Source organism: Propithecus coquereli, unplaced genomic scaffold (assembly GCF_000956105.1).
Source record: "Propithecus coquereli isolate 6110/MARCELLA unplaced genomic scaffold, Pcoq_1.0 Scaffold40, whole genome shotgun sequence".
NCBI lineage: Eukaryota > Metazoa > Chordata > Mammalia > Primates > Indriidae > Propithecus > Propithecus coquereli.
In genome coordinates, this window is record NW_012149730.1 from 1565668 (window position 1) to 1583277 (window position 17610).

A 17610-nucleotide genomic window follows, 5' to 3' on the forward strand; every position below is an offset into this window, starting at 1 on the left:
ATTTTTTCTATATATTTTTAGTTGTCCGATTAATTTCTTTGTATTTTTAGTAGAGACGGGGTCTCGCTCTTGCTCAGGCTGGTCTCGAACTCCTGAACTCAAACAATCCGCCCGCCTCGGCTTCCCAGAGTGCTAGGATTACAGGCGTGAGCCACCGCGCCCGGCCTCTAACCCCTTTTTTCTATTAATTGTTTTTCATTAGTACGCTAAATTTCATTTGGGTCTTGATTGCTTTTAACTGAATTATAAATTCTTTATGTTGAGAAACATTGAACTAGAAAGTATAAGATTTTATGTGTTATTTACTTATAACCACTTCTTTTTCTTTCCTTCTTTCTTTTTTTGCCCACGTAGACAGAATCTTTATATTGCACACCAGGAAAATACATTACCAGTGTTTCCAGTGTTATTGTACTATGAATATAAATATCCTAATCTATACAAGTAATCATTATCACAAAAAGTAAGTGTATACTGTGACCCTTTGCTTCACCATCCCCCTTTTTAGCTGAAATGATAGATTTTCCACAAAGTCATGAAGAATATTTAGAAAGAAGATAAAAATAAAATCATTTCACATTCCATTTAGTAGTGTACATTTCAGCCCTTGCTAAATTTTTGAGACAGTTTCTTTTAAAAGAACGTATGAATAACTAAATTCAATGTGCTTCTCTTTTGGAGATATTTAACAGCCTTATAACCTAAAAAGTGTGATACCCCGCACAGCCCAAGCAGTCCCTGCTCAATGGTACTGTTCAGAGATATCGTAGCATCTTCATATTGACTGTCTAATCCTTGTTTTCCTTAATAAAAGATGCACACTGCCGGCTTTGATTCAGAAACCGTCAACGCAATTGGAAAACTCATCAGATTAAGCAAGAGCAGAACAACCTGCTTCGTGCCCCAACTGAGCCTTATGTTGATTCTAGGCTGATGAAAATTGTGGTGTCAATGACAAGGAACCGGTATAGTCTATTTAGAATAACCAGCTAGGTTGTAGATAATAATTTCAGACAGAATCTAATTCCTTCTAACTCTGCATGGAAATTATCATTGCAATCATCTTCATATTTTTTCACTTTATTTTAATTTTCTTCTTACAGTTTTAAATAAGGGTATAACCTTGTATAACTCTTCTCCCAAAGGATGACAGCCTATGAATATTGTAAAACCAAACTGTTACAAAATTCTCTCTAGTTAATTATCACCCCTTCGTATTCTAAAACAACAAACCTCAATTAGTCTTTTAGAAAAGCTCCCCCTGTGCTGCTCCCTGTCAGTCCTTAATTAAAGAATCAGAAAATCAGGAAGTACCTATAAAGCAAAACTTTCCACGAAAGAAATGTTTATGAAGATAAAGGTTAATATGGGCTTTCTCAAGCTAATCCTAAAATACAGCTTTCACAAATCACGTATCTGACAAGTGGAGCCCTGTTCTGTGGCTTGACAAGACACTGTGCGAGATGCCAGGAATATACGGAGAAAACAAACAGTTGCTGCTCTGGAGGAGCTCGGCTCACCCAAGCTGAGAGACTGCAAATGTTTTGCATTGGCCAGAGCCGCGGGTAAAATGTGACACAATCAGAGGTGAGCACCAGCGAGAGTCAGGCTCATGGTGAGCCTCTGTAGAATTTCAGATGTAGGAGGAATGTGATCACAGTTCCAATTCAGTAGGATTGCTTCCATTGCATTGTGGGTGGTGACTGGAGGAGGAAAGAGGAGGCAAGCAGACCAATTCGGAGGCTGTTCTAGTGATCAAAATGGGAAATAAATCATTTAGAGAGAGAATAAAAATGGAACAGATTTAAAATATGTGAAGTTGGTAGAATCAATATGACTTAGGTTAATTTTCAGCAACAGGAAAGGCAGGGGCCCAAGCAACTCCTTGACCACTGACTTCTTTTGTTGTTGTTGAGACAAGGTCTCACTCTGTTGCCCAGGTAGATTGCTGTGGTGTTATCATAGTTCACTGAAACCTCAAATTCCTGGGTTCAAGTGGTCCTCCTGCCTCAGCCTCCCAAGTAGCTAGGATTATAGGTGCATGCCACTATGCCAGGTTGATTTTTCTACTTTTAAGAGATGAGGTCTTACTGTTGCTCAGACTGGTCTTGAACTCCTGGCCTCAAGCAATCCTCCAGCCTGGGCCACTCAAAGTGCCGGGATTACAGGCGCAAGCCACCACACCCAGCCTGACCACTGACTTGAGTCACTGGAAGAATGGTGGCACCCCTTTGTAAAGGACAGAAATCCCAAAGGAGGAGCAGGATTAGTTTTGCACAAAATAAAGTCAAGACACCTTTATGAAGTGATATATCCTATAAGTGACAAATACAGAAATCTGGAGAGGAAGCTGAGCTAGAACTGCAGATATGGAAGTCATAGCACAGAGTATATGAGAGCACACAGAGAGGGCTCAAGATCTACTTCTGGGGGAGTAAGTCAGGGATGTGGCTCAAGATTCAGGACAGATTTTCTCTACCTCTGCTGGGATTCAGAGGCTACCATGATAATATTAGTCTATTATTCAGGAAATTGTTTGCTATGTGATTTTTTTTTTATTTCAGAATATTACAGGGGTACAAATGTGTTGGTCACATGAATTGCTTTTGTACAGTTTGCATTAAAGTTATAAGTATGCCCTCATCCAGGTAGTATACATTGCACCCATTAGGTATGAATTTACCTATCCACTCCTCTCCCCCACCTTGCTTGATTTCCATTGAGTTTTACTACCATGTGTGCACATGAGTGTTAATCGATTAGTTCCAATTTAATAGAACATGTGGTGTTTCTTTTTCCATTCTTGCAATACTTCACTTAGAAGACCTACAGAATGGGAGAAAATGTTTGCATGCTATACATCTGATAAAGGGCTAATAACCAGAATCTGCTATGTGATATTGATCCAATCCATTAATCAGTTTGAGCTTCGATTTTCTTACCTATAGAATGTGTATAATCATATTTACATAATAAGGTATTTTGAGACCTAAATAAGGTGAGCTGTGTCAAAAAACACCTAACCCAGAACTTCACACATAATAAGCCCTCAGAGGTATATATGTTACCTGAATCTGAAACCAGAAAGCTCACAGAAAATTAAACTCATCATCCACCGCAGCCCTCAAATTGCTTCTTCTCCTCTGTCCTCTCTCTTTACCAGCTGACCAAGCCAAAAACCTAGAAGTTATGTTTGTCTCCTTCCTCTACTGTCACATCTGATTTCAGCCCAGTGCTGCCAAATCTGTCCAATTCTTGTACACCATGGCCATTGCCTGCACTATGGCCATCCTGATTCCTGGCCTAGACCACTGTAAACCCCCTTCCTGGCCACCCTAGACTCCCCAGTGCATTCTCCACAGTGCAGCAGAGTGAGGTTTTCTAAATGGGAAATCTAATATAATTTACTGACTAAAATCCTTTTCCCCTTTGCATAAGTCTAAGTTTATAGCATGCTAAGTCATTCGTGATCTCAAGAAATACAGTTTTACTTAACTTCCCAGCCTCAAACCTCACCATTCCTCTCTTTGAGGACTTTGTTCTAGCCACATAAATCTACTTTCAGTCGAGATCAGATCTCCTCTCTTCAACCCACCTATTTGACCCTGCTGCCTTCTACATGTCCTTTACGATTCAACTCACCTCCTCTGAGAAGTCTTCCTGAGGCTAGGTTAGGTACCCCTCCCACATCTTCCATAGCACCTTGTTCTATGTGGCACTTGTCATGTTTCTATTCCTTGCTCACTCTTGAACTAAATAATATGTTTCCTAAAGACAGAGATATGTCCTACCCATTATCTTATCCCTTACACATAGAATGGTCAAAAGTATGTTTAAAGTGATTAATATGTATCTGTTTGGATGAATAAATTAAAAGTCCATTAGAAAGATATGTTTTAAGCAATTTTGTGAATTGCTTAAAAGATAGAATTTTCTTCTCTGGCTGATTTTGAAGCCAGAATTTTCAGATGTGTGATCTTGGGCAAATTAAACCTCTCTGTAATTAAGTTCTTTGTCTGTAAAATGGAGATAACAATTGTACTTACCTCATAAAGTTATTGTGAGGATTAAAAGAATTAATGTGTGTACAATCATTTAGAACTGGCATTTGAAAGTACTCAAGAGCTCTCAATCATTACCTGTTTTTATCATTGTCACTGTTATTATTATTATTATTATTTTCCTATAAGATGGGTTCCTTTGTGTTTGGAACCTGCCATGAGCCAGGGCTCAAAACAAATTTTGCAAGGTCACAACTTAAAGAATTGAGGAAACTTAAAAGCCAGAGGTCAGCTAGAAGAAATGTCCTTTGTGCCCTGAGCCTCCCACTGCCCCCACAGAGAGGTATGCTGGAACCAGACACTCTGCTGGACACATGATGGGTAAAGGCTCCAGACGAGGAAACCCACCCTCTCACATTCTATCCTCTTACAAGATGAGCATGACAGCAAGTTTGTCAGGAGGGAATAAACAGCCTGCTTAACGCTAAGCAGTCTAGATTTGGGTGTCACCTGTTTCCCAGAGTTGTCTGGGAAAGTCAGCTACCCAGCAGCTAAGGACCTGGAGCGAATAGGCAATAGTAACCCCTCTGGACAGGAGAAGGAAGCCACCGATCTTATAGGAACCTGAGTTTGAGTCAAGAACTTACCTCTAAGGGAAGAGCAAGTGCCCAGTCTTACCTGACTCATTGTCCAGGCAAACCAAAGTGAGATCATGAAATCATTTTTGGACACTGATGCTTGATGTACCATGTTTTTAATTAATATTTCCTTCAGAGAAGACTTCCAATGCTCTCATGCTTGTACTTTAACTCAGTTTCGGGTATCTTGAGACTCTTCTTGAGAGAAGTTTTCTAAGAATCTGCTCCTCTATCAAGACAAATCCAAACATTTTTTCTAATAGCTTCTGTTTTGCTCAGTAATATTTATTAATGTGTCAGGCACGGTACTAAATGATGAGCAGACAAAATATAGAGGCATAATTCCTGCTTTCAAGTTATGTATAGCCTTAGAGGAAAGACAGATGAAAAAAATCACAATGCAATGTAATGGATGCCATAATAGAAATGTGCACAAGACTCAGTACCATTTAGAAATGACTTGGTTCAGTTTGACATTACATTTTACAAGCTATAAAATAAATGTGTTTTTTATTTACCCAGAATATTAAATACAGAATCCAAATAAAAGCATTGAAGTCCCATTAGCAGATGCTGTGACAAAAGGTAACATGGTATTCACTACTAAAATTGTGTTGGGTCATATATCATTAGAGAAAAAGATGTTATATCATGAGAACTGAAAATCATTTCTAGGGAATGGTCAGAAGGAAATTTTGAAAGTTAAAAGTAACTTAGTTCAAATTCCAACACTGCCGCTTACTGGCTATGTGAATTTTGGCAAGTTTCCTAACTTTTCTGAGTTTAAATTGTCTCATTTAAGAAATGAGGATAATAATAAGTACTACATTGAGTTATTTTAAGCAGTAAATGAAGAAAAATATGCAAAGCACCTAGCACGTGGTAGATATACAATAAAGGCAGCTATTTTTTTTCTCAGAATATAACCTCACTTGTCGCCTATTTTATTCCATGCATTTATAATTAGGTAACTGTGGTAAATTGACTATTGAGCATTCCAAGGGTCAGATTTCAAAGTTGTTTTGTAATGGGACTCTATCCTACTTTTCTTTGTTACTTCTCTAAGCTATCTGCAACAATTTTGATGCATTGCAAGTGTTTTTACACGCATCGTGTTAAAACATCCTGTTTCACTAAAATGTGCAAAAAAAAAGTCTTAAAATTGAAGCCCAGTTGGTAGCAAGAGTAGTCAGAAAACATATGAGAAAAAATCCTATTCAATAATGGAATATCAAATGAATAGAAAAAGGCTGGTATTTTGACAGGCTAAAGTATGCTGGTCACAAAGACAATGATGGTATTATGCGAAATTCCCTATTACTAAAAAAGCTAAAATTTAGCAGTGAAGAGGTTCCTGAAGGCATATTATTGCTCCTTTTTTTACAAACTATCTCTAACATAAATTAAGAATATTTTAGAGTCATATCAAATAGTATCAATTAAAAAAGAAATTAATTTGCATTTTTACATTTCTGATTTTGGAAGGGGGCATGGCAAGGGTAATGTTAAATTTTCCCTGTCTTTAAATATTAGTCTGTTCTCAGTTTTCCCACCTCAAAAATGTGGGGAATAAACCCTTTACCTTTGTCTTTCTCCTAGAGACAATATAAGAATAAATGTTCAGGTGAATAATTTTGAACATTTCATAAAAACCTAAGCTATGTAAATTCAGGGTCAATTTTATCACATTGTTAGGAAATTCACAGGTAAGTTATGTATTAAACAGATGAATGTCCTACCTTATCTCGTACGTGATTTCCTAAATACCAAGGGAAATGTTATTGTTATCTCATTCTTATTCTTAACTTTGGTTCTTAAACACATTCCTTTCCCTATGGCTGCACTATCCCATAGAGCAGCCATTAGCCACATGTGGCTATAGAAATTGAAATTTAAATTGATTAAAACTAATTAAAATTAAAAATTCTGTCTCTCTCCTACTAGCCACATTTCAAGCGCTCCATAGCCATGTGCGACTATGTGCTACCACGTTGTACAAAGAGAACATTTCTTTCATCACAGAAGTTCTGTTGGAGCACGCTGGGCCAGAAATAATCAGGCTGAATGCTCTTATTGGTCTGTGGCCTTAAACTAGCCATAAATAGCATTTCAAGGATTACATGACCTTGGAAGTTATGGAAGCATGATTTTATAATCAGGTCAGTGTCAGACTAAGGGAAAGCCAGAAGAGAAGAGGAATTAAATAAATGAAGACAAAAAAAGGAATCAAGGTTAGGAAAAGAATACACATTGTCATTATAATAAAAGGATAAAAAAATGACTCAGGAAATCAGTGCTTCAGCAGAATTTTACTTAAATTTTATTTAAAACGTTTGTTACTTGTGGTTTGTACTAAATGTATCAATCTTATGCTGACTTTCTGATGTTCTAACTGGGTTTTGAGATGTTCCAGCTAAATCACAGAAAAACAAAATCTTGAGATTGTAATGAAGCTTAACCTACCTTCCGTATACTGGAAGCACACGTTTAAAACATATTTTCCTCTCAGGGCGTCAGCAGATACAATGGAGCTACTTGCAGTTTTTGTTCACAACTTTTGTATTTATGCTTATTTAGACCCCTGTACTCACAAGTGGTTTTCATGCTTATCATTATTTTGGTTTCTAATGCTTGCATAAAAAAGGAATTATAACTTAGCATATATGTTATTGTCCCCAAAAATAAGAGAATAACCTGTGTGTGTTTGCATTTAGGTCATTCTGTCCATTGAAGAAGGGTACAGACTTCCAGCTCCCATGGGCTGTCCAGCATCTCTACACCAACTAATGCTCCATTGCTGGCAGAAGGAGAGAAATCACAGACCAAAATTTACCGACATTGTCAGCTTCCTTGACAAACTCATCCGCAATCCCAGTGCCCTTCACACCCTGGTGGAGGACATTCTTGTGTAAGATGCATAATGTTGGCTTTTTTCTCTTGACAATCATAATTTCTTACAGGCTATAGGACAGGAATAACAGGTAGAGATGGAAAAGTTTGCCTTGCTAATTGCCTAGTTGTCAAATTTGTATAAACCATATTTTATTTATCTGCTGAAAAGGCAAATTATTAATATTAAATAAAAAATTGATTTTTTATAAGAAAACAGATTTCCCTTCTCTCTTCTCTCTCTCTAAATACTGAATTACTTTGGTTATATCTTTTCCTGTGTGGGTCTTTGAGATTTATATAGCCTGTTTTTATTTACTGCTCCTTTCCTACCTTTATAAGCAGAGTTTGTGTATGTGCGCAGCCCCTTTAATTTTCTTGTCCATTCGACGTTCTGTCCCTCTATCTAAAATGGCAAGCAAGACAGGGGCAATTTGTGAATCAGCCAGAAGCAAAGATGTTTCCTGCTGATATGATCATACCCAGTTGTTGTTACTTTCCATTCCTTATACCAGAAAGAACAGATGACAAGACAAGAAAATGAAGCCACTCATGCACCATTTTGCAAAAGTCAGTAGAGTTGAAAAGATCTACTCACCTCTCTGTGAAAAGCAATTCTAAGAGGAGGAAAAGTAGGAGAAAAAAAGACTATCATCTTTGTCTGAAAATTTTACAATTTAAATATCAGAAAGTTAAAGATATATTTCTTCATTTAGGCAAAATAGGACCTAAAAATAACCAAAGCATTTCTGTAGCTCACTTTCGTGACTCAGGGGATAACAAAGGGGCTTTATAGATGTTCAACTACAGGTTACAGGTTCAAGTCAGTGCAGGTTTTTAGTGACAATAAGGTGATCTCTTCAAGGCCAAGGCTCACTTCACAGCAGAGCACTTGAGAGTTCACCTCTAAATCACTAATTGGCAGCCTCAGTAAAGTGAAGCCAAGCATGAAATAGCTAGAGATTAAACTATTACTCTAGCCCATCTTCCCTAAAGCAGTCCAACACAGGAAGCAGTAAAGGGGAGGAAAGGCACTTTGGATTTTATCATGAAGGCGATGGACAGCCATTGAAGGATTTCAAGCAAGAGAATGGGATGATCACATTTGCATTTCTGAAAGATCACTCTAGGGATGATTTAGACTGTGAGTACAAAACAAAGAACAAGACTGGAAATAGAGACAGTTATACCATTTCAGTAATCAAAGCTAGAAAAGAGCAGGGTTTGACTTCTGAAATGGGAATGAGCTTGGCGTCAGGAGATAAGAGAATGAATTTATTACTGTTATTTCCTAATAATAAATAGTAATATTTATTATTAGGAAAACCGAAATGTCTTAACCACTGATTGAATATGGAGGGAAGAGAATAAAAAAAATCAAAGATGTTTATCAAGTTTCTTTCTCATAAAACTGGTCAACAGTGTTACCACTAAAAGACAGAGGAAGAGGGACAAGTTTTTGGAATAGAAATCAGACCATTTTGAGCATGCCGAGTTAGAAATGTCTGTGGAACATCTAGGCAGTTTTATTTATAGGTTGAACCTCAGATGAAAAGATCTAGGCTATATATGTAGATTTGAAAATCATCAGCATATAGATTGTAGCTGAAGCATTAAATGTAGTTAAGAGAACTGGCAGAGAATATAAAGAATTCAAATAAGTAGAGGAAAAGAATGCAACCCCTGAAACACCAAGATTTAAGGAATGAACTGAAAAAGAATACCCAAAGGAGACTGAGAAAGGAGAACCAGACAGGTGATGAAGAAAACAGGGAAGGAACAGTATTACAAAAAGCCAGAAGAAGAGAGTTTCAAGGAGAATAATGCCCATGGCTTTCCAAAGCTTCAGTGAAATACAATGTGAAGTGAGTATGTTGGATTTAGCAGGTGTTCATGGAAGCCTTTGCAAGAGCATTTTCGATGAAGTTGCATATGACATATTGCAAGAGGAGGAGAGACTATGAGGTCAGAGAGAGGAGCAATACATAGCACTAATTTTTTTACGTCAAGAACCCCATGTGATGAGAAAGAAAAGTAGTTACAGGAAATATTTCTTGCTTTTTGTTTTTGTATGTTTTATTAAAGTGACTTGGTTATGCTTTAACATTGAGGAGAAAGAACTATTAATAGTGGAAAGGGATCATGAAGTAAGTCTGCAATAATGAAAGAGGATATTGGCATCTATAAACTGAAATCATTTGCTCTGGGCCTTTCGTGGTGGTGGTATAGGGTCAATAGACTCCACAGCCAGTGCCCATGAACAAGGCTGTCTGACTGTCCTACGGCTATAGAAGCAGGCAGGTAAGAGGCTCCTTTTTGAAGAAAAGCAGGTAAAACAATTTTTTCTCTGCTTTTTCAAGATTGTGAGTGATCACTGTATTTGGAAAATGTTGATGAAGGATCTAAAAGGAGAAAATGCTAAAAAGTCAAAAGGATCCAGAGGTCACGTCAAGATGAAAGGTTGTGTCTGGGTGCCAGAGGTTTATGATTTAGTGGGGTGTGCAGCAATCCAGCAGCACAGGCCAGGGAGCAGCAGGCTTCGTGAGAGCACCACCACACGCAGGCCAAGAGTTGGGTGCTTTATATAACGTTGGCAGCTTGATTCAATTCTAAAATCTAATCTCTGGGAGACCAAATGGAAGTTTTTGTGACTGATACGCTCTCCTTGTTTCTGACAAAGACATATGGGCTACAGCTTTTGCTATTAATATAGTTTTGCTTGAGAAACAAAAAGAACCAGGGTTCTAAGGTTATCATGTCTGAACCTTTATCAACATTCTTATTTTCACAGCAGCCTGAATGGGTTCCCTCGGTACACCTCCTGACCTCCAATACCGCCCATCCACCCTATCCCTGATCCCAGAGAACTGAGACTGTTTCGGGGAAAGAGATGTGGTAGAGTACAGGACAGCAATGTTAGCTAACAGATGCCTGGTTTGCTTTATGCTTATAAAACGGTGACACTGCCACTCCATCTCCCAAGTCCCAGAACCCAGCTGTCTGTCCCAGAGTGATGCTGGGTTAAGGAAACATGACACAGTGCAGAATTTCAGTCTTTCCTCCCATATATCTCTCAAACCTTTAAAGGAGTCTAAGTGTGTAATCCACAGCAACTCTTACTAAAATCTGCACACTCCTTTTCTCTAGTATCCCCAAGCTCCCAGGTTTCTCTCACACTTCTATGCCAACATAACCCTCTCATCCACCAGGTCCCCATGGTTTTTATTCCACTCTAATTGCTTTTTTCTCAAGAATTCACCTGAGAAGCTTTTATCCTTTCTCTTGACATAGTAGTAAGAGGGGAAGAAATTAAGATGACAGAAGAGGATGAGGAAGGCTGTGAAACCCAAATCTTAATAATCTTAATAATCTTATACTAGCATATTGGAAATTTCATAAACATTACATCTGCAATTTTTCCTCTCAAAAGTCAGAGTGCCTAATTGAAAAAATGTTGGTCAGAGAAAGCATTCATTATTTGGAGCAGCAATTCTCACCTTCTTTTCCTGCTGACATTCTTGTGCCTGATGCACTCCTATGGGAATATTCTGAGTTCTGTGTAGTTCTCAACATGTTTGCTTTCTCTCCTACCCAAGAAAGTATATGGATATATTGCACAAGTGAAGGTGGCAACATTATAAGTACAATCTTAAATCCAATTAATGGTAAAAAAAAATTCACAAAGCTACCATATTAATATAGGCCATCATCCTTTCATAAATGCAAATTTCAAACTACCCTCACATTCATTCATTTTACAATAATGCCTTATCACCACCTTTCAAAGAATTATCTGTAGCTGCCATGTGGTGCACAGACCCTAGGAGAGAGGACCCAGCTTGAGGCCAACGTGTGTATGGAACAGCATCTGAAGCAGTGCCTAGCCAGGCACTTTGAAACACCTTTTTCTCCCTCTCCCTCAACCCTCAGGATTAGCTCTGTAGCTGCTCCCAGCCCCAAGTGTGTGTACTCCCGCAGAGTCCAGGCTTACATCTGGGGTCCTATAGTTTAACAGCACAAAGTGGCTTAATGACCACACAGTGTCTCTTCACCCAGCCCTGCCTCCCCCACCTCCACCCACATTGTTGTACACATTCATCCTCCATCCTCAACCCTCACCCTCATTCCTCCGCACAGTGAAGACTACTGAGTGTACTAGGTGGTAGTCAGCCAGCCAGTGCCCTTTGGGACAGAGCTGCAGTGTAATGGGAAAATGATGCTTTCTTCTAATCCCTGCTCTAGGTCTCTGTCACTGACAAAGAATTTTCCAGATTATGAGCTTCTTGACTCTCAGCTCAAAGATGTCATGCAGGGTTGGGCAGCAGTTGTCCAGATGGATGGCACCAGTCCATCATAATCTACTGCATCAGAAATTGTTTTGCTACCCAGGCCAAGGCACCTTGTGAATGAATATTCTTACCACCCGCTGGGCCATAGTTAGCGATCTTATAGAATATTAACTCTTGGTAACTGCAACCACCACCTTCTTTAGTACATATAAGTCTGTCATAGAATTTTCAAGCACTTGGCTTCCAGTAATATGTAAATCATTAAGGTAGAGAAAAGCTCATACTAATAGCATAATCAAGAACCTCTGCTTTAGAGAATGGCGTGTAATGTTCGAAGACTGAATGGTACTACCCCCCTCCATTCAATTAATAATGCACCAATAATGCTATCTTCTGAGTATAATACCATTCAGCAATTTGATATAAAATTTTCCATTCATTTTGAAGAGATCTTGTTTAATGCCATGTAGGCAGTACATAATCAGCACTTTTTAAATTGTTTATTTCTATTTACCAATTCATGGATAACTTGTTTTGTTTTGATTGCTGTTGCCAACATTTTTAATGATTTTTTTATGACAGAGAAATAAATGGCTGGCCAAAATCAGTGTTGTAATTGAGTAATAAGCAAAGTATTATAGAAAGAAGATAGAATATGAAAGATCGATTAGGAGGTGTGAAACTTCTACCTGCCCATTAAAATATCTAGATTCACATGACCTGCTAGCACAAGATAGTTATGATACTAGTGTCAACACCAATACTAATACTAATACAAATTCTAATATATATTATCAACAATAACTATTACTGACATTTGTTGAGAGCCTACTATGTGCCAGCCATTGTACTAGGTACTTTTATTGGTTATATCATTTAATCCTATTATTAGCCCAATCCCTCAGATAAGGAAATGGAGACTCAAAAAGGCTAACTCTGCCAAGAATACACAGCAAGTAATTAGTATATGAGGAACTTGAACGAAATCCACTGACTCCACCGCCATCGTTCTTTCAAACACAGGATAGAATCACACAGAAGGGGAAGACGTTTCCCAATACAGCACCATTTCAGAAATATGATTATAAGAAAAGAGGGTACATTTTCACATTTCCAGATAGATTTTCTCTGGGCTAATCAGACTTTATAGATAGAGGATATTAACATCCCAAAAAGAATGGAGCACAGCCTGCATTTATTAGTGGAGCACAGCCTGTTATATTATATTCTACTGGGCAATTACAAGAATGTAGTGTATATGACCTCAGTCTTGGGAATAAGTAGCAAATACATAGTCCATCTATCACCCAAACATTCTCCTACAATGCCCAGCCACTTGAAGAACATTATTTGAAAAAAGAAAGTAGTAACTGCAACAATATAGAGAATTGAGGAAAATATGGCAGTAACATAGTTCCAAAATTATATCCTCAGGCATTTCTGTATATTCAATTTTCCCAGTGTTGGCAAATACATGTTTTATTTCTTTTCCTTGCCATGGCAGACATTACTAATCATCACAGCACTCTTTCCCACTCAGCCCGGATGCTGCCTCGGTATACTTTTCATGACCGCATTTTGACAACCACTGCCAATGAATTGCAGTTGGCATTTAATATGAAATCTATTTTCTGACCCTCGATTATTTTCTCACAGAAACAGGCTTTCCTTGAGATTCATTGATCTATTACTTTGGCTTTAGGAACCATGTGCTGGGTACTCAGAACAATGGGAGATTTTTTAAAAGTCTTATTCCTGTTCTGCGTCTATCCCTCTTAACGTTCAAGTACATCTAATACTTTTAAAACTTATTTTGAAAATTTGCCATTTTTTCATACCTTCTACCAGTTATTAGCTTTATTATGAGAATTAAACAATTATATCAATTAAAAAAAACAACTGAAGACTTACTGAAAATAAAAATCTGACAAAAAATAATTCATTTCTCCAATTTACTGCCATGAAGAGTCAGACTATTTTGAATAAATAGATCTTGCCCACAAACATTAAATATCCATATGATATATGGCACATGGCATTTGGGATTTTATAGCATTTTGAGTAAAATTACACTTTAAAATTTTTTATCTGCCAAAATTCTTTTATTAATTTAACTTGCATTAAATTGAATGTTAGTCTTAATTGTAAAGAGGGCAATGTTTCCTTTTGTATTTGATTAACTTCTTCCTTCAAAGGTCCAGTGTATATATTCTGGATTAACTGAATAGTTTGAAGTGTAGTCTCTGAGTCATATGAGAAACTCATGTAAAAGCAGTGATATTGAATAAGGTAAACGTGCTGTTGTGGTTCTAAGTCTGGTTGTAATTGTATATGAACCCTTAACTCAGTGCCACCTGACTCCATCTATATCTGCCTCTTCCTCCACTCTGTGACCTATAAAGAGAGAATAAAAAAATATTTTTACAATACAAGGAACAAATTAAATAAACAGTATATTTCTTAATAGGTTGACCATATATCAACAGGCACTTATTTTTCTAGTTTTTTTTTTAACTTCCTTAAATTAAATGTAAACAGATTATTCATCAAGATTGGTCCATCTTGTCATGGACCAAACTTTTCTGCAGAGAATTTAATATTCAAGTCTAAATTATCAATTATTTAATGAGTTACTCTAATGTTTTCAGCATTGTGCTAGGGCTTACAGAAAATAGAAAGATGTATAAGAGATGATTCCTGTCATCAGAATTTTCACTTACTCTTTTAAAAAAATTCTCTGTCATATGGATTTTTACCCATTTGAAAGCAATTCAACTGAAGCAAAAATATATATGGTCTAAGATTGCATAATCATGTATAATAAATGTTAGCAACCTAAGAATCTAACTTTAGGGAATTAACAAATTATTAAGCATCAACATATAGACTATTACATACTCATTTGAATATGAATACTGTTGAAACATGAAAATATTAATATTTATAAATATGCAAAATAAAGACAATACAAACTAGAATAGACCCTCCTTATACATTTCCACTAACCATGTATGAATATACAAGCTAGGAAAAAAAGTTATGTTAGAGTAGTAAGGATAGAAAACTTGTAAGTTAGTGATAATTTCATAATAAAACAGCACTCTATTTTGTAATAGTGTTTCTCAAAATATAATCTTTCTTAAATCATTTTAATATATCTATTACTATTATATTTACATGATGAATATAAAACACAGAAAACTTTTGAGGATAAAAGCCTTCTTTCCTTTTAATGACAGTATTGATGTATATTCATAACCTAAGAATCTTCTAAGTTAAAAGGTTAGTACTATTGTGAACTCAAAGGGCTCATTAGAATAAAAACTTCTGGGCTCTATCAGAGCTATTCATTTTTTACATATTTAGAAATATTAGGATTATATACTTATTGCACCTTAAACTGTAACATTACCTATTATGCCTATACTCCAGCCCTTTCTATAATATAAATTGACCATAATTGTACCTGAAATTTCCTGAACCTAGCCCATTCTCATTTTCTGAGGAAAAAAGTAGACCCTTGACCTTCTGTTCTACAATATGTACTTTTTAAATGTGAGCTGCAGGTTTTGCTGTAGACATTTCTGAGGTGGGCAGCACCCACTAATCACCAAATAGCAGAAATTTCTACATGCTCAGCAAAGAGCAGACTAAATTTATCATGGTATATGTTTGATAAGAAAGGGCATTTATTGTTGTTAGGTAATATTCCAGAGAATTCATGTGAGGATGATGGTACCCAGCCTCGAAGCCAGCAAATAGCAGCATTTTTCAACTTCGTTATTAGATAAGGTGAAAGAAAAGTTATTGCACAGTGGCTGTGAACAATGAGAGGACCCTGACCTTACTAAATCAACTGCCATTGCAGTCATATAGAGGCCAAAGAGTAAAAGAGGTGTGTAGAGAAAGGGAATTATAGTATTGAAACATTCTGGGAGCAAATAGTGGATGCTTTTCAACAGGGAAATAGGCCATTTAAGTCATACAGTATACAGAATGTCCTTCCATGACCTTTCTACACTAAGGACATAAAATTAGCAAATTGCATTTCCACTAACCAATTACATGAAATTGTGAAAGCTCAAGAGTTATTCCAGCGTTATCTCAGGAAAGAGAAGTGGAAGTCATCTAACTATGTCTGTGCATTGAGAATGGCCTAAGACTATGACAGGAAAGTCACTTAAATAGATTCTTTTAATTTTGTTCACTTTCAACAAACTACTTTGACAAGTAATTAAAAAATATGAGAGGCACATTGTTTTGAAATAGGACATTCAATTTTCTAACGTGTGGTTTTATTTATGCTAATAAGCAACAAGGATATCTTGGTCATTTTAGTATCTAAACTTAGTAAAGTACAGCAGGCTTTCCCAAAGTGCATGCCATAGAAACTGGTCAAATAATTCAGGAAAATAATGCAGAAGCTATTCTGAATTATCTTACATGTTTAAAATGCACATTAGATTACTGAATACTCTGAAAAATGCTACAATTCGAAAACTTCTTTGACTCTGTTTGCCACAGAGACTTTTATTATTTTATTTTTACATATGAATTTTTATTTGATAATATTTATTAACATAAACACCTCTAGGAAACTTTGAAGAAATATAGCAACAATTCATGTATTTGTTGGTAGATGCTATGGTAGCTTTTCGACCTTTAAACATGACCAATCTTTGTTTCAGATCAAATCATTAATCATTCTGATATTAATTAAAGTGGAACAGCCTACAATCAAATAGCATTCCAATATGTAGTATGGGAGAAAAGAAGGCGGCTTAACAGCCTCCGAACAGGAAATGTGATAATAGAATTGAGTGGTGGTAAAAAGGACAGAAGTCACTGTTGGTAACTACACTCACTAGGGATTAAAGTGTAATCATAAGATATATGCATTTAATTTATGCAAATTCCAATTATATATAAAGAGCAAAAGCCCCTGGATTTCCCTGTCATCCTTGTTCACTCTGACCTCCACCTTCAACTAGACCTCAGTTTAGAAAAAGGGAGGTCAATGTAGCAATCAAAGAAAAACCAAAGAAATGAATCTAGGCCTTTGGCAGGAACTTTGTCCTGAATTCCAAGGGGCACCTTTGAGAGTCTTCGGGAGTTGTAACATATACAACTTGTGCTCCTAAAAGACTCAGATCCTTTTAAGGGCAATTTTGATTGTAAAAGATTTTAAATTTTCACCTTAAGCATTAACCTTAGAACCTAACTCCCATTCCCTTATATTTACATCTATGCCCTTCTGCTTCACAGTGGATGAATTCTTACTTCATATGGTTTAATTATGTGTGTTCATATATTACCAGTTTCTAGTTAAAGCTGAAATTGTTCAAATGTGAATGGTAAAAACATTATGATGAAGTATTCCAAATATGAACATTAAAAACTGTGGCTCTAGTTTAGCCTCTATGGATTCTTTCATTCTCTAACTTTATAAAATTTTTAAAGCAAAGTACATGAAAGTTGGACTAATTTCAGTATTCTAATAAAAATAATTGAGTGATTCACTTCTAATAAAAAAGCTTTTCAATACATAGAAAATACTAATTTGACTGAAACACTAAACATCTTTTTAAAAGATTGTTACTGCTTTACTAGTTAATATCAACGCCACTTCTAAGAAGTCTTAAGATGAAGGGTGCAGGAGAAAAAAAAAAAAATCTATTTCCTGCTGGAGTCTGGCTATTTCACTCTAATATTTTCAACTACTTTATTCCTCCTGTATTACATTTTACTTTTCCTTCATCTTTTTTTTCATCTGTACATTTTTTTTTTTTTTTT

The 17610-nt window shown here is 36.5% G+C and overlaps 1 protein-coding gene across 1 annotated transcript in view; it reads left to right on the top strand.

The window, feature by feature from the left end:
* Window positions 1–17610, top strand: part of EPHA6 (EPH receptor A6) — a 1195443-nt gene that overhangs the window by 1174592 nt on the left and 3241 nt on the right. Inside the window, exon 17 of the mRNA XM_012652800.1 lies at window positions 7354–7547. Within this exon, the coding sequence (XP_012508254.1) occupies window positions 7354–7547 (194 nt within the window). The remainder of the gene's footprint in view (window positions 1–7353; window positions 7548–17610) is intronic.